Raw genomic sequence first — 25901 nt, 5'->3', positions numbered from 1 at the left:
ACACCACTCCACCACACTTGCACGAGCAGCTGCAGGCTCTTTATACCCATGACTGCGGCCTGCTCGCTGCCCCGTCCTTCAGGCTGACTTCCGGGTCGGGTAGTGAATAAAAGGAAGAGTCGCACGCAAGTGAGGATACCCGGACTACGGGTTATGCAGGTGAAACAACACCTTAACTCAAACCATCCTGTCACCATCAAAGTTTGATCTGCCCTTATACCAACTAATCATATTTGGAACAAACATATCTATTTTTAGCCTATGTGGCTTTGATTCTAATCTCCAACCCTCAATTTTTGGCAGTTATCAATCTATAATCTCTAACTGCTGAATCTGTGGTGAGGTAACAGGGTAGTATTTGTTCTTCTGCAGCCAAACTGCTGCAAAGTTCACGTCCTGGATGGCAATGGTTTTCTGACTTACTGAATCTGTAAACATGCTGCTTTCGGAATGATTCAGGGAAGCACTGTGTAAGCACTCATGACAGGAAATACACCAGGTCAGTCAATGCCGAAAGGAAGACAGGCTAATAAACTCAAGTGGGAATCTTTGGCTGAACTCTGGGGAATTCCAAAAACGTTCATCCAACTTCCTCTGGAATACGGACTCTGCACAAGTGAAGTGGTAGCTGCAGGAATCACCCACTAACACTGCCCTCCACATCTGGTGTAATGTGTGATAAGCAACTTCTGGCCAGAAAATGATCACAACGTCGAAATGGAACTTGACTTGACAGGCTCAGGAAGAGCTTACCAAAAAAATTCTAAGTGCCGAACAAGAGGCGAGAATCGCATTGATTTTTTGTGCGAGTTAAAAATCCAATCTTACCACACTCTGAGAAGCAAAAAGAGGCAATATTTGTTTCCTGCCAGCAGGGGGAGGGGGCAAGGCCTATGCTTGCCCGAAAGCCAGCAGCTTACACTAGAGGGCACCATTGCGCATGCACAGATCTCTCTTTGTTCTGTGCAAAAGCACAGAGACCTGTCAGGTACCCAACCCTGGATATCGCTCACCACCCCCAGTCCAGCCAATCGGTCCCTCCACTCCCCCCACAAGAGTTGGCCGATCACTCCCGCCACCCGCCCCAGTCGATTAGCTCCTCCTGTGCCGGAGATCAATATTGCAGAGATCGAGAATACCTATGCCAAGTTTGTTCCGACACTTTACCTCCTATGTATACTACATTATAATGATTACCACCATTGGCCAATTTTGACTTGGGTCCCAAACTGTGCTCAAGTTCCAGCCCTTATTGAATTGACTGAAGCTGTTCCCTAATGCAGATGCTGTTCCCCCATGGAGCAACTGGAATGGGGATGAGCCTGGGAATGGTAGATGCCCATCGAGAAGGAAACTGGATGGTTTATAACTAACAGATACATGACCATGTTGATTCCGTTTGGACATTGGGGAAGTACATTTCTATACAAGCGAAATAATATCGCTATTGCATCCCGACTTCACGCGTTCCTCTTCCTGTGGTCTGTTCATGTATTTTTTCCACCAATGTGCAGTTTTTAAGATGGTTATTTATGAGGCTGCTCAGCGAGACCCAAGGAACCGTCGTTACCTGGCAGTAGCTACGAATAATACTCAAGAAAAGGTACAATATAGGACAGTCTGTGCTTTGACACAAGTGGAATGGTGTGGAATTTATTTAACGATCACTTTAATTAAAGTGTTGATGCACTTTTGGTCACATGTTTATTTTGCGTATCTGTTGAGCTTAGAAAAACATCAGCTCTTTTAGATTGATGATCACCAAGTTACTTCCCTTTTCTACTCTTGCTGCTCTGGTTGACCATATATAATGATGTGGAGATGCTGGCGTAGGACTGGGGTAAGCACAGTAAGAAGTCTCACAACACCCAGGTTAAAGTCCAACAGGTTTATTTGGTAGCACAAGCTTTGGGAGCATTGCCCCTTCATCAGGTGAAGGGGCAGTGCTCCGAAAGCTTGTGCTACCAAATAAACCTGTTTTACTGTATATAGACAGTATAATTCTTATTCTCTTAAGATGCATTTCAAGCAATTTTAAGGGCGTGAGGCTGATCCGTATGCCGGAATTTTACCGCCTCACCCACCCGAGGCTCTTAAGATCCCGCCCGAGGCTAACGGAGAATGCCGTTCTGCGAGCCTCGCCCGACCCGATTCTGGGGCGGGCGAGGCGATAAAATTCCGGCCGTAATCGCCAACCCCCGAATCGCTGCAGCGAGGTCGGAGAATTTGGCGACTAGCCAAATCTCCATTCACTGCAGCGGGATGGGAAAATCCCACCGGCATGAATGGTGGTAAGTTTCCAGCTATAGTCTTTTAATTCCTATAATTACAGGATATGAGAATCTATTTGATCACATATAGCCTTATCACATATATCCTTACAACATATAATTATGTTCTAACTGCAATTTCATCCTAAGGTTAATTTGTGTGATGCTTGAGGTTTTGTATTAACACATTCACCTTCTTTATGGGGTGGCATGTTGGTATACTGATTCGCCCTGCTGCCTCACAGCACCAGGGACCTAGGTTCGATTCCGGCCTCGGGTCACTGTCTGTATGGAGTTTGCACGTTCTCCCCGTGTTTGTGTGGGATTCCTCCGGGTGCTCCGGTTTCCTCCCACAGGTTAAGGGGATTGGCATTAGTAAATTGCCCCTTAGATGTCAGGGGATTAGCAGGGTAAATACATGGGGTTACGGGGATAGGGCCTGGGTGGGATAGTTGTCAGTGCAGGCTCGATGGGCTGAATGGCCTCCTTCTGCACTGCAGGGATTCTATGATTCAAACAAAATTATTAAATGTTGCAACTATCAAATGGATGAACAAAATGTTAATTTTGCATCCCTATTTTTAAAAGAATGTGTATGTGATGCACATTTTTGGAAATATTAAAGCAATAATCTATCGTTGAAACTTCAGTACAGGAAGAGATTATTCAGGTCTATAATCACCTTTGCAGATTGAAAAGTTATATGACACTTACTTGCCATCAATAAGCACCTGAGACTGTCGGTTGTTGACCTGATTATCACTCTTGTAGCGAAACTGAAAAGTAAAAAAAAATTAGTCACATAAAAACTGTCAAAGGTTAAATACAAAGGTCCTTTTTGCTAAGAAGTGATTTATTTCTTCAAAGATGACCCATCGTTGAATTTTTATACAAGGCCTTTAGCATTGCTGAAAAAGGAGACATGCCATCAACATTTTTTACCGTGGATTCATCAGCACAGGTGCAAGAATACCAAATTTCAAAGGAAACAACAATTTATACCACTTGAGAAAAGGATGCCGATTGGTTTGCAAATGAATCTGATTGGTCAAGGTGTTGCCATGGAGACTGCGCCAGGAAACAGTTTTCCCACATGCTGTTGTTTCATTGAAAAAGGCGTAATGCCATTCAACCAATTCACTAATGTCCTTCAGGGAAGGAAATCTGCCATCCTTGCCTTGTCTGGCCTACATGCGACTCCAGGCTCACAGCAATGTGACTGACTCTCAAAAGCCATCTGAAATAGCCCTGCGAGCCACTCAGATCAAGGGCAGCCAATGACGTCCACATCCCATGAATGAATTTTTAAAAAACTTGAGATGTAATGCAAATGGGCTCTTTTGACAGATCACATTTTCCTTCCTGGCTCTTCAGCTCTGAAAGATTGGCTGCCACCATTTTATATGAACGCTACAAAATATGGAATGGAAACCATAACATAACATCACCAATAATGTACAACACGTGTTATATATATTAATTGGTTCCTCCTCGTATACAACATGGAAGGCTACAAAGCCATCATTCGTATACCAAAGGTAACTGAAACAAGAGCATTTATTTAAGTTGACGGAGAACTTAGTTGAGAAATGAAGTGATCTGGTTGACTTGAGTGAAGAGGTACAGAATCCCACTTATTCCAAATACAGGTGAATGTAGTTGGCATAAATTGATCTTTTTCCGATTGGCAGGCAGTGACTAATGGGGTATTGCAGGAATCTGTGCTAGGACCCCAACTGTTCACGTTATATATTAATAACTTGGAAGAGGGAACTAAATGTATTAGCTCCAAATCTGCAGATGATACAAAGTTAGGTGGGAGGCTGAGCTATGAGGAGGATGCAGTGATACCTCAGCATGATTTGGACAGGCTGACTGAGTAATGTGGATAAGTGTGAGGTTATTCACTTCGGTAGCAATAATAGGAAGGCAGTTTATTATTTGAATGGGTGTAAATTGAGAGAGAGGTGGATTCTCAGTGAGACGTTGGTGTCCTTGTGCATCAGTCGCCGAAAGTAAGCGGCAGGTACAGCAAGAAGAAATTAGTATAACTCTTGGGGCTAAAGGGATCAAGGGATGGGGAGAGTTGGCAGGATCAGGATATTGAATTGGATGATCAACCATGATCAAAATGAATGGCGGAGAAGGGCTGAATGGTCTACTCCTGCTACTATTTACTGATGTTTCTATGAACATAGAAAATAAAAAGAGTAGGCCATTCAATACAATATATTCATACAAACAAGATAGACCGTGCACCAGAAAATTACTGCACTGCTTAACACAAGGTGAAGGAAGGGGTTTCTCTGGGTGTCTCTAACCTCTGAAGATCTCAAGTGGCAAATATGAACTAGACCAACTGTACATCACTTCACTCAAACCAAAATTCATTAAGTACTTACAAAATCATCCGTAGCATCTTTGACGGCAGTGATGGTTAATACCAACACTAAAGGCACTATGGTGGTAAACCAGGACAGGGAGGAGATATGTGGAATCAGCTGAAATAAATTAAAGATTTGCTCAATGAGAATCAAGATAAACAATTCACAAATATCTAGTTCTGAAATTTAGCTTCATTTACACCTGGTGATGCAGTCATTTCTCACATCACAAATCAATGACGTCAAGATTTGAATTAAGCAATGTAATTACCAACATAATTTTTTTTCAGTTTAGTTTATTTATTAGTGTCACAGGTCGTTAGCACTGCTGTCTCATAGCGCCAGGGACCCGGGTTCAATCCCAGCCTCGGGTCACTGTCTATGTGGAGCTTGCATGTTCTCCCAGTGTCTGTGTGGGTTTCCTCTCACACTCCAAAGATGTGTGGGTTGGGTTGATTGGCCATGCTAAATTGACCCTTAGTATCAGGGGGATTAGCAGGGTAAATATGTGGGGTCACAGAAATAGGGCCTGGGTGGGATTGTGGTCGGTGCAGACTTGATAGGCCAAATGTCCTCCCTTTGCACTGTAGGGTATGAGTCTATAAACAGGCTTACATTAACACTGCAATGAAGTTACTGTGAAAATCCCCTAGTCGCCACACTCTGGCGCCTGTTCGGGTACACTGAGGGAGATTTTAGCATGGCCAATGCACCTAACCAGCACGTCTTTCTGGCTGTGGGAGGAAACCGGAGCACCCGGAGGAAACCCATTCAGACACGGGGAGAACGTGCAAACTCCACACAGACAGTGACCCAAGTCAGGAATCGAACCCGGGTCCCTGATGCTGTGAGGCAGCAGTGCCAACGTGCCACCCACTTTTTTTTAAATTTAGGGTGCAAACCTCCTGTGACAGTGAATGGGAACACATCTGACATACAATTGGTTTGGGCTTTTCGGAGCCGGCCCTTAGGTCCCTCAGATTGTCTGACCCTCGTTAGCCTGTGACCCAAGCCGAGAATCAAACCCGGGTCCCTGAGGCAGCAGTGCTAACCACTGTGCCACTGTGTTTGAAGTATGGAAAAAAACATTGAATTAACCAGCAATCTGAATGAAGCGATTGAATTAACAGGAGCAAAGTTTAATATTTTTACAATTTATACTTTGATCAGCAGTACATTTTTACTACGAGTTGGCCCTGTTATGCTGAACAGAAATTGTTCGCCAACTGTTGCGAAATGGGCTCATGCGAGCATGAACATTAGCCTGGACCAGTTAGAAAGCAGTTAGAAAGACAGCACTCAAACTGTGCTGTCCATTCTATATAAACATAGTCCATTTCGGACCATTCAAAGGCTTTTTGTGGTCGAAAAGTCAAATTGTTACTAATCTGACCTGACTTCAAGCCAACAGGATTAAACTGCAACTTTAGCACACAAACAGTGACTACAATCAAACAGAAGGGAAACTTGAAACTGTGAAATAAAAATTGAACAGAAAAAATTAAAACTTGTAAGTGTTTATATTTTACGAAGGAATTTTATGGCCAGACTTCAATTGTGAATTCAAAGTTGCAAAAATGCATCATCATAAATTTCTCCTCTTAACTTAAAAATATCACAGAAACCCTACAGTACAAGAGGCGGCCATTTAGCCCATCGCGTCTCCACCGACAACAACCCCATCTAAGCCCGTAACCCCACATATTTGCGCCGCTGATCCCCCTAACCTACGCATCCTGGGAAACAAAGGGGCAATTTAGCATGGCCAATCCACCTAACCCACACGTCTTTGGACTGTGGGAGGAAACCGGAGCACCCGGAGGAGACCCTCGCAGACACGGGGAGAACGGGAGAAATATATATGTTTATATTCCTATTTCTTTCAGCTCTGTCCTAACATTGGTGCTACGCTTAGTTTTGGAAAATCAAACCAGGTTTGCTGAAATCATTGCAAGTTTAGATCCTAGTACAATAAACCTAGTGCTATCCAGCGCTGTACCAATTAGAATGCCCTATTAGCCAAAATATTCCCAATGTGCGATTCTTTTAAAAAGCTAGCTGGAGACCAAGCTAGCTGAAGGTCAGAAGTAGCAGTTACCGCTTGAAGCAACTGTCAATGAAGCCAAAGGTCTGAAAGTTGGAATCAAAGAATCAAATGGTGGATTTCCAAAACCCCAATGTGACAAATCCACCCTTTGGTGAACATTTCTCATCCCTGGGCACAGTGCAGTACTATAACATACATGACAGGAAGGATGTGGTGGCTTTGGAGAGGGTGCAGAAGAGGTTTACAGGATGCTGTCTGGTTTGGAGGGTATGAGCTATAAAGGAGAAGCCAGACAAACTCGGGTTGTTTTCTCTGGAGCAGCGGAGGCTGAGGGGAGACCTGATGGAAGTCTAGAAAATTAGGAGAGGCACAGATAGGGTTGACAGTCAGAATCTGTTTCCCAGATGTCTAATACTGGGAGCAGGCACTTAAGGTGAGAGGGGGAACGTTCAAAGGAGATGTGAGGGGCAAGCTTTTACACAGAGAGTGGTAGGTGCCTGGAACGCGCTGACAGGGGGGGTGGAGGCAGATACGATAGGGGCATTTAAGGGATTTTTAGATAAGCACATGAATATGCAAGGAATAGAAGGGATAAAGGGGTCTTTCTCAGGATGGCAGCCAGTGCTGTGCCTCAGGGGTCAGTGCTGGGACCACAACTTTTCACAATATACATTAACGATTTGAAGGAAGGAACTGAAGGCACTGTTGCTAAGTTTGCAGATGATACAAAGATATGTAGAGGGACAGGTACTATTGAGGAAGCAGGGGGGCTGCAGAAGGACTTGGACAGGTTAGGAGAGTGGGCAAAGAAGTGGCAGATGGAATACAATGTGGAAAAGTGTGAGGTTATGCACTTTGGAAGGAGGAATGGAGGTAGAGACTATTTTCTAAATGGGAAAATGCTTAGGAAATCAGAAACACAAAGGGACTTGGGAGGCATTGTTCAAGATTCTCTTAAGGTTAACGTGCAGGTTCAGTTGGCAGTTAGGAAGGTAAATGCAATGTTAGCATTCATGTCGAGAGGGCTAGGATACAAGAGCAGGGATGTACTTCTGGTCAGACCCCATTTGGAGTATTGTGAGCAGTTTTGGGTCCCTTCTACCTGCCCGTGGTCCATATCCCTCTATTCCATAAGACTGTAAGACCATAAGACATAGGAGCAGAATTAGGCCACTCGACCCATTGAGTCTGCTCCGCCATTCAATCATGGCTGATTTTTTTTCTCATTCCCATTCTCCTGCCTTTTCCCCATAACCCCTGATCTCGTTATCAATCAAGAACCTATCTATCTCTGTCTTAAAGACACTCAATGACCTGGCCTCCACAGCCTTCTGCGGCAAAGTGTTCCACAGATTCACCATTCTCTGCCTGAAGAAATTCCTCCTCATCTCTGTTTTAAAGGATGTGCTGGCCTTGGAAAGGGTCCAGAGGAGTTTCACAAGAATGATCCCTGGAATGAAGAGCTTGTCGTTGAGGACTCTGGGTCTGTACTCGTTGGAGTTTAGAAGGATGAGGGGGGATCTTATTGAAACTTACCAGATACTGCGAGGCCTGGATAGAGTGGACGTGGAGAGGATGTTTCCACTAGTAGGAAAAACTAGAACCAGATGGCACAACCTCAGGCTAAAGGGACGATCATTTAAAACAGAGATGAAGAGGAATTTCTTCAGGCAGAGAGTGGTGAATCTGTGGAACTCTTTGGCACAGAAGGCTGTGGAGGCCAGGTCATTGAGTGTCTTTAAGACAAAGTTAGATAGGTTCTTGATTGATAAGGGAATCAGGGGTTATGGGGAAAAGGCAGGAGAATGGGAATGAGAAAAAAATCAGCCCTGATTGAATGGCGGAGCAGACTCAATGGGCCGAGTGGTCTAATTCTGCTCCTATGCCTTATGGTCTTATAGTCTTATGGAATAGAGGGATATGGACCACGGGCAGCAGAAGGGATTAGTTTAATTCGGCGTCATGTTCGGCACAATATCGTGGGCCGAAGGGCCTGTTCCTGTGCTGCACTGTTCTATGTTCTATTAGTAAACATTCTTACACACATGTACCTTTTATACTATTTGCACTTACATTTTTGTTAAATATATTTCCTCACAGAAGGCTGTTCGATAGTAGTAAAAATGTTTCTGTAAAGTTGTCTTCTGGCTCCAGAATGTCTGAAGGTCATCGCATGCGGCTCTAAGGTTCAGAGTGATTGGCCACCCCTGGACTATAAGATCTGATTCAATGTTAACAAATCACTTCCAATACGGAAGCACTCATTTCACGAGGGGCAGTGGGCTTGCTAGTTTCTTAAATCAGGAGGTAAATGGCGCTATTCGTCAAGTCCAATCTGATAGGTAATAAGTTGCAGGATTGGCACTTTAAAGATATCCAAAAAAATCTATAAATCAGTGAGATTGATGTTAACAGCAGCCAAGAGTTGGGTTCATGAGATGAAATTAATCACTTTTAATATTGAATAAAAGTGTCATTTTGAATGCTTCATTGTCAAAGAAATATTAAGCTGCAAGCCGTATGTAACCAGTCACATGATACCAATTACAAATGTCTTCCCCCCACCCGCTCTGTTTTGAATCACCAACCTGTAGGAGCAACAGGAACAGAAAATACGCGTTGGCCACTCGCTGGAACTGCTCAAACAGGTTAATAGGCAAAAATGTGACAACGTTGTACTTCGATGTTTTGATGCGGTTATTCTGAAAGAGCAAAAAAGTAAAAATATTCAAACATGATCAACAACTGTTGAACTTGCTGATTAACATTAAATTGTAAACCAAAGGCAAGTTACTAGCAATAGCAACTCTGACAAAGGGTCATCCTGAGTTGAAATGTTGGCTCTATTCTCTCTCCACGGACGCTGTCAAGCCCTGCTGAGTTTTTCCAGCATTTTCTGTTTCAGATTCTAGCATCCGCAATATTTTGCCTTTTGCTAGCAATAAGCATGTTTTCATGTACTGTTCGAACACAGGCCATCTAAAAGAATATTTAAAAACTTGCTCGTTCAGCTTTTTAATGTGTTTTTTAATAGCTATCCTCGAGATTCTTCTGGTATACATTTTGCTTCAGAGTTCTTTTGTATCCACAGTTTTCAGTGCCTCTGAGGATACTTATCTTAATTCGCTTTAGCGATGTAAGCACCGCTGGCAAGGCCAACATTTATTGCCCACTCCTAATTGAACTTGAACTGAGTGGCTTGCCAGGTCATTTCAAAGGGCAGTTCACAGAATTGTTCCGGTGCAGGAGGCCACCATTTGGCCCGTTTTGTTAGCACCGGCTTACCAAATGAAGAGTTAAGGGTCAACGGTTGTGGATCTGGACTCTCAAATAAGCCAGACTTGGTTAAGATGGCAGATGTTCTTCCCCGCACCCCTCTGAAGGACATTATTGAACCAGATAGTTATTGATTATACCAAATTAATTATTGAATTATTAATTATTAATGATTGAACCATGGTCACCATGACTGAAACTAGCTTTTTAATCCAACTTTATTAATCAATTCAATTAAATCTCCCCAAGCTGCCACGGTGAGATTTGTGTTGTGTGCCTATAGCCTCAGTCTGGGCCTCTGGTCCAGTAACATTACCATTCTGTTACAGAACCATAGAACCATAGAAAATTACAGCTCAGAAACAGGCCTTTTGGCCCTTCTTGTCTGTGCCGAACCATTTTATGCCTAGTCCCACTGACCTGCACTTGGACCATATCCCTCCACACCCCTCTCCTCCATGAACCCGTCCAAGTTTTTCTTAAATGTTAAAAGTGACCGCATTTACCACTTTATTCGGCAGCTCATTCCACACTCCCACCACTCTCTGCGTGAAGAAGCCCCCCCTAATATTCCCTTTAAACTTTTCTCCTTTCACCCTTAACCCATGCCCTCTGGTTCTTTTCTCCCCTAGCCTCAGCGGAAAAAGCCTGCTTGCATTCACTCTATCTATACCCATCAAAATCTTATACACCTCTATCAAATCTCCCCTCAACCTTCTACGCTCCAGGGAATAAAGTCCCAACCTATTCAATCTCTCTCTGTAACTCAGCTTCTCAAGTCCCGGCAACATCCTTGTGAACCTTCTCTGCACTCTTTCAATCTTATTTACATCCTTCCTGTAACTAGGTGACCAAAACAGCTCCCCTACATCCTCATGATCGCAAGACCCCCAATGGACCATTGCTTGGCTGATTGGATTCCAGTTGCTGCCTCATGACACTATCATCCCAAGATGTGGTGGAAGCCTCCGTGTATAGATTAACAAGCCTTCTACTTCATATATGGATCACAACCCGATCCTGGCTTTGTTTAAGGTCTCGGCCATAGGGAGGTAGTTCCCCTGGCTTCTTTAGTACAGTTTGTGGGGGGACTGAGGTGGTAAGTGGTCTAAAGCTGTGGATCTTGGTTTAAACATGCAGCCAGGAGGGAACCTCTTACCTCCGAGCATCACACTGAAGCTCAAAATTTTTAAAAACCTTGCCAAAGATTAAGAAGACTGGGACAGTATTCTCCACCATTTAGAAGAATGAGAGGTGAGCTCATTGGCGTGCAAAGATCCTGCCAGGGCTCGCCAGGACAGATGCAGGAAGGATGTTCCCCCTGGTTGTGGGAGAAGGCGGGGGAACGGTTCTGGAACCTCAGACACAGTCTCAGAATAAGGCATGGACCATTGAGGACTGGGACGAGGAGGAATTTCTTCAGTCAGAGGGTGGTAAGTCTTTGGAACTCTCTACCCCAGAGGGTTGTGGAGGTGAAGTCATATGACTGTGTTCAAAGCAGAGGTCGACAGATTTCTAGATACCAATGGCACTGAGGGATACGGTGATAGTGCGGGAAGATGGCATAATGGTAGAAGATCGGCCATGATCTAATTAAATGGCAGAGCAGGCTTGAGGGGCCGAATGGTCGACTCTTGCTCCTGTGTTCCATCATGGAGGCCATGATGAAAAAGGCAGGAAGTTAAGGTAACTCTGGACGTAAGCAGGTGTTGCATTCTGGGTAACCAGTGCCTGGCTAGTGTTCTGAAGAAAAGGTTTAGGGTCCCTCGTTAGCATATTTGAGGGACCTAACACCTGCCAGGGCCGGCTCTGCAAAGCCCAAACCCACTGTATGTCAGATGTGTTCCCATACACAGTCACAGGAAGTTTGCACCCTAAATTTTAAAAAAGGTGGGTGGCACGGTGGCAGCAGTGCTGCCTCACAGCGCCAGGAACCCGGGTTCAATTCCTGGCTTGGGTCACTGTGCGGAGGTTGCACATTCTCCCCGTGTCTGCGTGGATTTCCTCCAGGTACTCCAGTTTCCTCCCTCAGTCCGAAAGATGTGCAGATTAGGTTCATTGGCCATGCTAAATTGCCCCTTAGTATCAGGGGGACTAGCTAGGATAAATGTATGGGGTTATGGGGATAGGTTCTGGGTGGATTTGTGGTCGGTGCAGACTTGATGGGCCGAGTGGCCTCTTTCTGCACTGTATGATTCTATGATACTCTATGATACGTGCCGGTTAGGTGCATTGGCCATGCTAAATTCTCCCTCAGTGTACCCGAACAGGCGCCGGAGTGTGGCGACGAGGGGATTTTCACAGTAACTTCATTGCAGTGTTAATGTAAGCCTACTTGTGACACTAATAAACAAACTGTAAAATTTGAATCTTGTGTCAATTTTCGACCCAGGAAACAGGGACAATGAGGACCAATTTCACCATTTGAAAACTTCAAATTTTCAACTTACCTTATTTTTAAAATATGTTTCACCCAATCAGGATAGGTCTCATAGTTGGAATCTGCTTTGAAGATGTAACTACTGTGACACATTTTAGTTACAAGGGTCAAACTTTCACCCAAACAGAACATTGTAAAAGGTCAAATTTTAACTGTATTTACAATTAACTGTACACCACCACAATTAGTGAGGCAATGGTCTTGTGGTAAAGACACTGGGCAAGTCCAAATTAATGCTCTGGGGACATGGGTTCAATTCTCACCACAGCAGCTGGTGGAATTTAAATTCAATTAATAACAATTTAGAATTAAAAGCTGTTCTCAGTAATGCTGACCACGAAAAGATTGGTGATTGTTGTGAAAACCCATCTGATTCACTCCTGTCCTTTAAGGAAGGAAATCTGATATCCTTACCTGGTCTGACCAAACTCCAAACCCACAGAAATGCAGTTGACTTGTAAACGCTCTCTGGAATCACGGCGTGTTTGAGAGAGGGAGAAAATGTGAGAGAGAGAGAGAGAGAGAGTGTGTGTGTGTGTGTGTGTGTGTGTGTGTGTGAGGGAGGGAGGGAGAGATGAGAAAGTGTGAGAGAGGGAAAGATGTGAGTGTGTGCATGTGGGACAGAGAGGTTTGAGTGTGTGTGAGAGAGAGAGAGAGAGAAGTGAAAGCATGTGTGTGAGAGAAGGGTAAGAATGTGAGTGCATGTGAGAGAGTGGTTTGAGTACATGTGTCCCTGTGCATAAGGGAGAGAGATGAGAGGGAGAGGAGTGAATGTGAGAGTGAGAGTGGTGAGAATGTTTCTTCAGGGTTCCATTAGTACTCGAGAAGTCAAAAGGGTTCCGTGACTGGAAAAGTTTGGGAAGCACTGATCTAGATCCTTTGATGCCCTTGTGAGTGAAGAATCTTTCTATGCTGTGGCATGAACTGTCAATGATGGCGGCTCATAGCAACTGAACTACATAATGTGGAAAGTTATAGTTTAAGGGAGGGGGCCTGGTTGGATGGGAGGGGTGTGGGGCAGGGGGATGGGGTGGGGTGTGAAGCAGGGGGATGGGGTGGGGTGGGGGGGGGGGGGCGTCTTGTGTTCCGTACCTTCAAATATTTTGCTGTGAATAATGGCGCGTCATTGCTATTGTTCACTTATTCATAATCTATTCAAGCCATGATTTTCATTTCACCCCAACTAATAACAGAATATAATTATTTTTAAAATTGCATCAGAAAAATGCTGGGAAATGAAATCAAAACTGTGACAATCTGCTGTACAATTCATATAAACAACAAGTGATGTTACTGGGTGTTGGCCACAAAGGAAATCCAATTTCCTGCAACAGACAAGACGATCCATGGACAATGTCCTGAACAATCCCCACCTCAGATATATGTTGTCCATTATTCAGAACAAAACAAATTTCAAATATTTCTCCTCACAATGACATGGTTTTAATTCTTCACCAGCTAAACAATTATCAAAAATACCCAACTGTCAAAACAGAATCCTACACACTTCACCACTTCAACCCACCACCCTGCTTTCCTGCCCACATGTCCGTCCTTGGCCTTTTGCAATGTTCTAGTGAACTCCAATGCAAACTGGAGGAACAGCATCTGCCCCGACCAACCTTTCAGGGCAACTGCCTTAAGCATCTGTACCTCTGTTCTGCCATTCACGCATTCTGATCACTTAACGGACACGCTTGGCACCTCCCTCAGCCTTCTTCATCCTCATTTACATTTCATTTGTCCTATTACAGCAACCCCCCCCCCCCCACCGCCACCCTCCTAGGATAAATCTTTTCTGAGTTTCTATGTTGTTAGCTCTGACGAAGGGTCACCCAGACTCGAAACATTGGCTCTATTCTCTCTCCTTACAGGTGCTGTCAGACCTGCTGAGATTTTCCAGCATTTTCTGTTTGTGTTTCAGAATCCTACATGGTTGTCTGGGGAAGACATTTTATCTAATGGATGCATAAATAACATGGCAGTGTGTAGTTGTTCTGTTTTTGTGCTGGAATGTGAACATGTTTCAAGAGGCCACAATATGGGCTATGGGCAAGTGCTGGCAGATGGAATTAGGTGTTTCTAACGTGTCAGTGTGACTCGATGGGCCGAAGGGCCTCTTCTGCATTGTATGATTCTATGGCCAGTAAATATAACCACTGATACACAAATGTCCACCAGGTGGAGTTGGTGCATTTTTGAAGAAATTTTTGAAATTATGGCCGGACTTTTACCGGCACGCCCGCCCGAGGCACGCAAGACCACGCCTGAGGCCAATGGGGAATGTCCGTCTGCGAGTCTAGCCCGCCCCGATTTCTGGGTGGCCGTACCGGTAAAATCAGGGCCTATGGGTGGGATTTTCCCGCAAGCTGGTTCACCATCGTCTGGTGGCAGGATCTTCTGGTCCCGGCGTTGTCAATGGTGTTGAATGCACCCCTCACCGCCGGGGGGGACACAGGATGGGGTTGCGCCATCGGCGGGACTGGGAGATCCTGTTGGCGTGTAAAGCCGAAAGATCGACTTAAAAAATGGCCAATATTTCGAAAGGACATGCATTTGGGAAATGGACAATGGGCAGGATTCTCCGATCTCATCCATGGCTGGACCCGCTGCGAGCGAGAGTGGAAAATTTGGCGTTGCAGCCAAAGCTCTATTCAATCTCAGCGGCACAGGAAAATCCCAGCCACGGATGAGGATTTTGGCCAAAATGTGGAAAGTACATTCTCATCGTCTGCGGGTCGAGCTGGGACAGGCTGTGGGAGTCAGGTTCTGGCCCCACTGCCACAGGATGGCTCATTCTCAATTTGTTTTCAACTGACATAAATTATCATCCTTGAAGTAAATATTAGAATTGGTAAATGACTACAGAACCTACCCACCGGAGAATTTACTGTTAATGAGAGTGCCCCAGATTGCAGTCAAGTGAAAAAGCAAAGAAGCTTTGGAGATAATAAATATGTTGTTTTGAATTAATGTCTTAATAAAATTATGAATTTCAGGACTCTTTAAAATCGGACGGGCAAATAATGTTTTCCGAGAAAAATTTCAGAATTTATTTTCCTGCGCACGTTTGCTCATTCGCAGAGGACTTGCGTTTCCCAAGTTTTGTCTCACTAGCTGGTCGAGTAACGCACAAATTATTTGGCGTGAGGCATTTTTCAGGGTTCAGAGTAAACCTTGTGTCGTGAAACAGACAAACATTGTGAAGAATGACCTTTCAAACTCTGGAAATTATGCGAGTAATTTCGTTTGATTTCCTCAAAACATTATATTGCAGATCAGTGCAAACTGTCCCCGGCATTTTCCTCGTGATTGATTATCTTCCTATGTCATGGAGCCTAGATGTTTACTCGTTGCTGAGGGAAAAACAAATTGCAACCCAACCACCTGACCGGGGAAGTAATTCTCCTTTACAAAAATCTTTTATGAATCCTTTGTGCGAGGCACCTCATAGAATCTCTACAGTGCAGAAGGCGGCCATTCGGCCCATCAAGCTTGCGCTGGCAACAATCCCACCCAAGCCCTAACATTTTAACCCTCCTAATCCCCCTGACACTAAGGGGCAATTGAGCAATGGCCAATCCACCTAACCTGTACATCTTTGGACTGAGGGGGGAAACTGGAGCACCTGAAAGAAACCCACGCAGACCCGGGGCGAATGTGCAAACTCCACACAGTCACTCGAGGCCGGAATTGAACCTGGGTGCCTGACGCTGTGAGGCAGCAGTGCTAACCACTGTGCTACCGTGCTGCCCTTACCTAATTTCTCCATTCAGTATCTCAAGTGGTTACTGAACCATTAGACAAACTATACATGACAGGCCCACTGCTCAATCTGCGATATATTTATTATTACTGCTTCTACACAATGGGAAGAGCTTTTAAAGATGTTGATGATATTATGATAATCATGATAAGTGCCTCAGCTATGTCACCCCCACCAGCCTCCAGTGTTCTGTATGCATGCCATCAGCACTTGGTGAACTTTCTACTTCTAATCCTATTTGCTTATTAAAACAATGCCCTTTTGAGTGTTTGCCCCAGAGATGACTCTTATACATTGAAGTTTCAAAAGAATGTCCAACTTTCATCTTCTCTGACTCAAAATACTTAACTCATTTCTGCCATTTTCTTACTCAATGGCTCTGCCATCCTTTCACTATTCCTGTGTGCCCTTGTTATTTCCACTTATCTAAGCTGTTAGTTTGTTCTGCTCCTTTCTAATTTAACATCCCTTTTTTCTTTATTATTATGCCTTCTATCATACCTATTTTTTTCTATATTAGAAACCATATCTGTTATATGTCAATTTAAACAAATATCATTACTGGTCCAACCTCTCCAATCATCCATGGGACTCCAGCCTATTACACACCCAAGGGGGAATCCTGATTACAATTTACTCCTTCCCTCTGTGTCCGAGGGTATTTGGTGTGTAGCTTGCCTGTTCCCTGTGTCCAATCTTCCACTGGCCCACTGCTCAATCTGCCATGTATCTACCACTGCAACTTCCGCAAGGTGGGAACCTTAGAATGGGATCGAGATGCTGAGTGGAGGGCGGGATGCCTCCCACAAGAGCTCTCATAGTGGGCAGGTTGATGTGGTGTGTTCCACGGGACTCATGGATGAAAGCACACTTTGGGTCATCCCCCACCTTCCATTAATGGCTGCAAATCCTTTATGTCTGAGCAGATTCGATTGAGTGCCATCTATTACTGTCGGCTGAGCTGGAAGCCAGGGACCTTTGCTGGTTGGGTCACTGATGCGGTGATGGTTCTTTCCACGTGTCCCACTATTTTGTCCGCCTGGTTACGTGATGGGCTGATAACAGTCGCATCAATATTAGCTGATTTGATTTGATTTATTATTGTCACATGCATTAGCATACAGTGAAAAGTATTGTTTCTTGCGCGCTATACAGACAAAGCATACCATTCATAGAGAAGGAAACAAGTGAGTGCAGAATGTAGTGTTACATTCATAGCTAGGGTGTAGAGAAAGATCAACTTAGTGTGAGGTAGGTCCATTCAAAAGTCTGACAGCAGCAGGGAAGAAGCTGTTCTTGAGTCAGTTGGTATGTGACCTCAGGCTTTTGTATCTTTTTCCCGAGGGAAGAAGGTGGAAGACAGAATGTCCGGAGTGCGTGGGGCCCTTGACTATGCTGGCTGCTTTGCCGAGGTAGCAGGAAGTGTAGACAGAGTCAATGGATGGGAGGCTGGTTTGCGTGATGAATTGGGCTACATTCACGACCTTTTGTAGTTTCTTGCGATCTTGGGCAGAGCAGGAGCCAGACCAAGCTGTGATACAACCAGAAAGAATGCTTTCTATGGTACATCTGTAAAAGTTGGCGAGGGTCGTGGCAGATATACCAAATTTCCTTAGTCTTCTGAGAAAGTAGAGGCGTTGGTGGGCTTTCTTAACTATAATGTCGGCATGGGGGGGACCAGGACAGGTTGTTGGTGATCTGGACACCTAAAGACTTGAAGCTGTGGTATCCCAGAGTGGCTGGCGTGATTTCAAGTGCTTTTTTTTTTGTTTGTTGTGGGTTTTTCAGGTGTTCCACCTGGGGAGGTCAGTTTTGCTCCTCCAGCTCACCGAGCATGATGGTGCTGTGGTGAGTGGCAGGCAGAGCAACGTGGGATTGCACCAAGGTTCACTTAGAGTGGAATTGAGTCTCCCTGACAACATCCTCTTCATGCTCGATAGTTAGTTGCAAGTTCACGATCCTTCTTTGCTGGTGGTTAAAGAACTCTGAGGCAAATGCATCAGAGAAAGCATCCTTTCTGGTTGTATCATAGCTTTATATGAGTCCTGCTCTGTCCAAGACCAAAGGGTCGTGAACAAAGCCCAGTCCATCACGCAAACCAGCCTCCCATCCATTGACTCTGTCTACACTTCCCACTGCCTCGGCAAAGCAGCCAGTATAATCAAGGACCCCACGCGCCCCGGACATTCTCTCTTCCACCTTCTTCTGTCGGGAAAAAGATACAAAAGTCTGAGATCATGTACCAACTGACTCAAGAACAGCTTCTTCCCTGCTGCCTTCAGACTTTTGAATGGACCTACCTTATATTAACCTGATCTTTCTCTGCGCCCTAGCTATGACTGTAACACTACATTCTGCACTCTCTCCTTTCCTTCTCTATGAACGGCATGCTTTGTCTGTATACTGCAAAAGAAACAATACTTTTCACTGTATGCTAATACATGTGACAATAATAAAATCAAATCAAATCAAATTGAATCAGAGCAATAACCAGAGTAAACCATGGCCTTTGTTCTCATGTGAAATGCCATTTAACCAACTAAATTCATCTGGTTTTGTTCCTGTCTACTAGCTAAAATTAGTTTTTCTGATAAACACCAGTTTAATAAAAAACTAGTTCTTCTAGATTAGTAACTTCCGGATAAAAACGTTCACATTGCCTTATATCTTCATTTATTTTCAACTTTTAAGTTATGGTGAATATTTTCCAAGGGTTCTGCAACTTGAAGGTGGCGCATAACCAAGGAAACAGCCCTGGTTGCATTCTTGAAGCCCCTTCCCCATTATCTCGGTCCGTCATTGGAAAATTGAGAATCCACCATAATAACAACTGTATCCACTTCAAACCACTCCAATTGTCAAAAGAAAATCTATGAGATGCTGCAGATATCCACCACTGGCCCTTGATTGCTTCTTAATTCCACTGATCCAGCTTCCGAGCCTGCACCAACATCCATCAACACTTTCTAGGTATAACTGCATCTTTATCGATCCCTCAGACTCACATTTCCTTCTCTTCCTTATGAGAACCTCATAACCAGGCACATTTCGTTCACAGTGGCAACTCAGCTAAAAGCAAATTTCTATCAGGGTAACATCACACCCCTTCAATCCTAATTACTGAGTCTAGTGCCCATTTTGTACACTGGCACACAAACACTGTAATCCTGATGTATTTGTACATCACAGGACCATTTTCACTTCAATTTTCTCTCCTTTTTTTCTTCAGTTTCCTTCCCCTTGCTATTTTAAACTGCTTTTCTCATTTTCTGGACTTAAGGAGGAATTTTCCCATCTGAGACTAAGGGCGGGATTTTCCGACTGCGCTCGCCCCAAGGCTGGAAAATCCTGCCTGTTAAGAAAGCCCAACATCTCCACTTTCTCCGAAGGCTAAGGAAATTTGGTATGTCCACTACGACTCTCACCAATTTTTACAGATGCGCCATAAAAAGCATCCTTTCCGGATGTGTATCACAGCTTGGTGTGGCTCCTGCTCTGTCCAAGATCGCAACAAAGGGTTATGAACGTCACCCAGTCCATCACACAAACGAGTCTCCCATTCATTGATTCTGTCTACACTTCCCGCTGCCTCGGGAAAACAGCCAGCATAATTAAGGGCCCCGCACACCCCGGACATTCTCTCTTCCACCTTCTTCCGTCAGAAAAAAGATACAAAAGTCTGAGGTCACGTATCGACCGAGTCAGAAACAGCTTCTTCCCTGCTGCCATCAGACATTTGAATGGACTTACCACATATTAAGTTGATCTTCCTCTACACCCTAACTATGACTCTAACACTACATTCTACACCCTCTCCTTTTCCATGCACGGTATGCCTTGGCTGTATAGCACGCAAAAAACACAATACTTTCCATTGTATACCAAAACATGTGACAGTAATAAATCAAATCAAATATTAACTTATAGCTTTTCCTGTGAGGGAGGTTTCTGTTAGCAGATTGGAAATGTCAATTTCGGTTTCATTTCTAGTGAAATGAAAAGCAGGACGGTGGTGCAGGCCATGACTTGCTCACTCAACCTTGAGATCTATCACAGATCTCTCAGCAATCAGCTAACTATGGATATCAAATCAAGAATCTATGGCCTGAGGTTGCGACTCCTCCCAGGACAGCTGTGCAACATCCACATGGGGGTCTTTTGTTCTCTTTGGCAGTCTCGAGTGCAATGTCTAGACCGGCAATTCAGTCACGGTGACAGCTTGAGAAGCATTGCTCGCTAAAAAGTTATTACAACTAACGGGATGAAATAAAATCTTTCAGAGCCAGGGTGAAAGAAAGAAGAGGGGTGTTAAAGAAGCTACTTGAGAATAGACTAGAAATAGATACCAGTCAATATCCTTGAGCTCAAAACTTTTGTAGTGAATTCTTTAGTAACCAGTTTTGCTAAAAATGTCATGGGAGGCGGTGACATAGTGGTATTGTCACTGGACTCGTAATCCAGAGTAATGCCCTGGGTCCTGGGTCTGAATCCCATCAAGGCCCTTGGTGAAATTTGAATTTAATTCAAGAAACCTAGAATTTAAAGTCTAATGATGATTGTTGTAAAAGTCCATCTAGTTCACTAATGTCCTTTAGGGAAGGAAATCTGCCGTCCTCACCATGGGCGGCACAGTGGTTAGCGCTGCTGCCTCACAGCGCCAGGGAAGCAGGTTCGATTCCCGGTTTGGGTCACTGTCTGTGCGGAGTCTGCACGTTCTCTCTGTGTCTGCGTGGGTTTCCTCCGGGTGCTCCGGTTTCCTCCCACCGTCCATAGATGTGTGGGTTAGGTTGATTGGCCATGCTATATTGACCCTAGTGTCAGGGGGATTAGCAGGGTAAATATGTGGGGTTACGGGAATAGGGCCTGGGTGGATTGTGGTCGGTGCCGACTCAATGGGTCGAATGGCCTCCCTCTGCACTGTGGAATTCTGTGATTCGACCTTTCCTGGCCTACATGTGACTCCAGACTCACAGCAATGTGGACTCTTTAATGGCCTAGCAAGCCACTTAGTTTTTTAAAATTCATTTGTGGGGCATGGGTGTCGCTAGCATTTATTGCCCATCCCTAGTTGCCCTTGAGCTGAGTGACTTGCTAAGCCACTTCAGAGGGCAGTTGAGAGTCAACCACATTGCTGTGGATCTGGAGTCACATGCAGGCCAGACCACGTAAGGACGGCAGATTTCCTTCCCTAAAGGACATTAGTGAATCAGATGGGTTTTTCCGACAATAGTTTCAGTAGACACTTAATTCCAGATTTTTAAATTGAATTCAAATTCCACCATCTGCCGTGGTGGGATTCAAACCTGGGTCCCCAGAACATAGCTGAGTTTTTGGATTAATAGTCTAGCGATAATACCACTGGTCATTGCCTCCCCTGTTCAAGGGCAATAAGGGATGGGTAATAAATGCTGGCCCAGCGGCAATGTTCACATCTCATGAATAAAAAAAATGAATATTTTTAGTAAGAGTTATCATTGTATCTGCGTTTATTGATAATAATTATAATGCACATCTAATTCATATGGAAGCCAACAAACCCTATTGCCTTGTGGAATAATGTATAAACTTATTAATAAGAATGCCCACTGCCTAACAAAATTACTCAGCAAAGAAGTGGCACATTATGGAGGTACTTTTATAGTTGGTCAGATAGCTGCATGGCCACTATCAGTCACTAAATAATGATATGCTTATTTACAAAGAATAAGCCTTCACTTACGGCATACTGAAACTTTTCGTTGTATTCACGGTTGTTAGCTATCACCTGCCGCTCCTCCTCTGAAAAACAAAAAGAACAAGCGATTCAAACAATGTACAAACAATCTTCCTCGTGTAGTTAGAGTGCGAAGAAGTGGTGTCATCAGATCATCCAGTTAAGGAGAATTTGTAACACCTCCATTAGAGTCTTTGCAACGACATTTCTTATTTCCAAAAGTGTCTTCTCAACAAATCTGAAAAAAAGTTCTTTATTTCGTGTGGGGAGGAATAGCCATCAGTGTCGGAACAAACGTAAATCCTTGGCTGCTCTGCAAACTGGACTGCTTCAAGCAGAATGAGTATGATTGGTACTCAGTTTTCAAATATTGGAACACCTATGTGTCAATTCAAGAGTTCAGAAGGGCAGCTTTATTATTGTCTCACCTCCTCGATCCAAACAGAAGTATTAACATTGCAGTTACATTATACTGGTAGCACCTAGTCCCTTTGGGCGCACACCGATGGAAAAATGTCTTCATGACTCAAGAGTTAGGAACACCAATTATAAATAGGTATTTGTCCCCTTTGTACATTCTGATCCAGTTTTATTCAGTCTCTGAAGTCCCAATTAAAATAACCTAAATGTGATTTTTCTAATTAATGAGGCAAGGCTGGTTTTAGATCACAGTGCAGATTCCAGGTTCAGGGCTCACCTCTGGTTTGACATTATAACAAGAGATGATTGTTCTTGTGAGCATCACAGCACTAACAGGATTGGGGCAGCACAGTGGTTAGCATTGCTGCCTCACAGCGCCAGGGATCTGGGTTCAATTCCAGCCTCAGGTCACTGTCTGCGTGGAGTTTGCACTTTCTCCCCATGTCTGCATGGATTTCTTCCGGGTGCTCTGGTTTCCTCCCACAGTCCAAAGACGTGCATGTTAGGTTGACTGGCCATGCTAAATTGCCCCAAGTATCAGGGGATTAACAGGGTAATTATGTGGGGTTACAGGAATAGGGCCTGGGTGGGATTGTGGTCGGTGCAGACCCTATGGGCTGAATGGCCTCCTTCTGCACTGTAGGGATTCTATGATTAACACCATTTGACCTGAAGGGACAGACCATTTCCATTTGGCAGTGTAAAGTTAGTGGCTCAATCCAAACTGGAGATCTTGTAAGGTTTTACCATACTATTTACCATGCAGAGAAATGGGTGGCACGGTGGCACAGTGGTTAGCACTGCTGCCTCACAGTGCCAGGGACCAGGATTTGATTCTCGGCTTGGATCATTGATTGTGTGGAGTCTGCACATTCTCCCCATATCTGCGTGGGTTTCCTCCGGGTGCTCCGGTTTCTTCTCACAGTCCGCAAGACATGCTGGTTAGGTACATTGGCCATGCTAAATTCTCCCTCAGTGTTACCCAAACAGGTGCCGGAGTGTGGCGACTAGGGGATTTTCACAGTAACTTCATTGCGGTGTTAATGTAAGTCTACTTGTGACACTAATAAATAAACTTTAAACTCTTAACAGAATCTCCACAAATCGTATTCTACAAAAGAAAGAAAAATATATTGGGGGATGTCTGTTTCTCATAATAATTGGTTTCCATTTTTACCCATAACCTAGTTTTCCCAGCTCCGAGGATGTATCCCATGCACTGGTGACAACCTCTGACTGGTTGGCAGCATTCCAGAGCAACAGGCCAGATACTGTCAGCACTTTGCCAACCCGATAAAACAAATCTTTTACTTTCACACACGGCCTTAGCCAATGACTCCGGTCGACAGATTCCCAGGATGTGAGGTCACATCCTGCATGCAGATACCAGGTTCAAGGAATTTGGGTTAACCCTAATGTGCAGTGCTAACCAGACATTCAGTGCTAACCAGACATTAACTACTAACTTTATGGATGAGATGTAAAATTAAAAAGTGAACTTATGAAAAAGTTGTCAACAAAAACCCATTTTACTAATTTAGTTCTGAAAAACAGTGTCAGCAGCCAGCATTTTATTCCAAGCCAAAAACGTAAGCTTGTAATAGCGAGAGTTTACCTCCTGCTGATAAACAGAATGGAAAGAAAATTTAACATTGAACCCATGCTCAAGTATAAACTGACATAAATTAATAACAGTCCAAGGATGTGCAGGTTAGGTGAATTGGCCATGCTAAATTGGGTGGCACTTCTACCTCACAGCGCCAGGGACCCAGGTTCGATTCCTGGCTTGGGTCACTGTCTGTGTGGAGTTTGCACATTCTCCCCATGTCTGCGTGGGTTTCCTCTGGGTGCTCTGGTTTCCTCCCACAGTTTAAAGATGTGCAGGTGAGGTGGATTGGCCATGCTAAATTGCCCCTTAGTGTCAGGGGGACTAGCCACGGTAAATGCATGGGGTTATGGGGCTAGGGCCTGGGTGGGATCGTGATCGGTGCTGACTCAATGGGCCAAATGGCCTCCTTCTGCACTGTAGGATTCTATGATTCTATGAAATTGTCCCTTAGTGTCCCAGGATGTGTAGGTTAGATGGATTAGCCATGGTAAATGTGTAAGGTTATGGGAATAGGGCAGGGTAAGACACTCGGTAAGGGAGTTAGCACAGGCTTGATGAGCCAAATGGCCTCCTTCTGCACTGTAGGTATTCTATGATTCTAACAGGGCACATCGGAATTGCTTTTCAAAGAGTGCAATGGTAGATATGCAAGACTTTCTCATCCATTATAATGCAATTTAGCTTTTGCTACATGATTTAAAATGAGAGAGATTTATGTCTTGTGTTGGGCAGTACAGTGGCACAGTGGTTAGCACTGCTGCCTCACAGCACCAGGGACCTGGGTTCAATTCCGGCCTTGGTTCACTGTCTGTGTGGAGTTTGTACGTGCTCCCCATGTCTCCGTGGGTTTCCTCTGGGTGCTCCAGTTTCCTCCCACAGTCCAAAGATGTGCAGGTTAGGTGGATTGGCCGTGAGCCCCTGAGCAACCAAAGATGTGTGTGGTTTCGGGGGATCAGTGGGATAAATACGCGGGGTTATGGAGATAGGGCTAGGATGCGCTGTTGGAGAGTTGGTGCAGACTCGATGGGCTGAAGGGCCTCCTTCTGCACTGTAGGGATTCTATGAAATAGAAATGGATGAAATGTTAAATGAACATGTTAAATAGTACACTCCAAAAGAGAATTGAATCCCCTAGGTAATTGTGCACACAAATTCTGACACCAGATGGTCAATTTGGACTTTTTAAAAAAAGAAAATCCAATTTAACAATGCAAATGAACAAGTTGGCTCGATTCACGAGAGGGAAAACAACTGCCTTTTCAGGATTGGCTAGGTAAGAATCAAGCCGCGCAAAAGATAAGATTTCTAAATAAATGATGATAACTATGTTTAGCCGCGAGTCATTCTGTTGGCAATGAAACAGCTGTACATTTGAAAAACATGTTCCTCGTGTTTTGTCCCGTTGCCTCACTGGTTATCTTTTAGCAGCTGGAAAGTGGAAAGAGCCACACTTCCTTTCCAAGACAATGAGAGCTGAAAACAGCTATGGGTCATTTCCTTCAACGTCTCTACTGGAAAAATCTACATCTAAAAAATCGTCAGTCACAGATTAACACCGTTAAAAACTTTACGGTACAGAAAAGATGCCCAGGTTACCAGCTTCCTTAAGTATCTAAATCAATATTTCTCCCTGAAGGTAACATTGCAATCGTCACTCAGAAGGATAAGGAAAATCAATCCCAGAAGGAAAGAAAAACTTCACGGTGGCACAGTGGTTAGCGCTGCTGCCTCACAGCTCCAGGGACCCGGGTTCAATTCCCGGCTTGAGTCACTGTCTGTGTGGAGTCTGCACGTTCTCCCTGTGTCGGCGGAGGTTTCCTCCCACAGTCCGAAAGATGTGCGGGTTAGGTTGGTTGACCAGGCTAAATTGCCCTTCATGTCTCGGGATGTGTAGGTTAGAGGGATTAGCGGGTAAATGTGTGGGGGGTTGCGGGGATAGGGCCTGGGTGGGATTGCTATGGATACAGAATCAATGG

General features: G+C 44.4%; 1 protein-coding gene across 4 annotated transcripts in view; it reads right to left on the bottom strand.

Annotated features, from left to right (window-relative positions):
* Nucleotides 1-25901, bottom strand: part of atp8b4 (ATPase phospholipid transporting 8B4) — a 363747-nt gene that overhangs the window by 173000 nt on the left and 164846 nt on the right. For all 4 annotated transcript variants that reach the window (XR_013500782.1, XM_078241378.1, XM_078241379.1 and 1 more), the window contains 4 exons: nucleotides 21903-21961; nucleotides 9290-9403; nucleotides 4673-4771; nucleotides 2985-3046 (listed from right to left, as the gene is read on the bottom strand). Coding sequence is in view for 3 of the 4 variants with exons in the window: in XM_078241378.1 (XP_078097504.1) it covers nucleotides 2985-3046; nucleotides 4673-4771; nucleotides 9290-9403; nucleotides 21903-21961 (334 nt within the window). In the remaining variant the exon portion in view is untranslated. The remainder of the gene's footprint in view (nucleotides 1-2984; nucleotides 3047-4672; nucleotides 4772-9289; nucleotides 9404-21902; nucleotides 21962-25901) is intronic.

This window comes from Mustelus asterias, chromosome 24 (genome assembly GCF_964213995.1).
Source record: "Mustelus asterias chromosome 24, sMusAst1.hap1.1, whole genome shotgun sequence".
Taxonomy (NCBI): Eukaryota; Metazoa; Chordata; class Chondrichthyes; order Carcharhiniformes; family Triakidae; genus Mustelus; species Mustelus asterias.
This window is presented reverse-complemented; position numbering and strand designations above follow the sequence as displayed.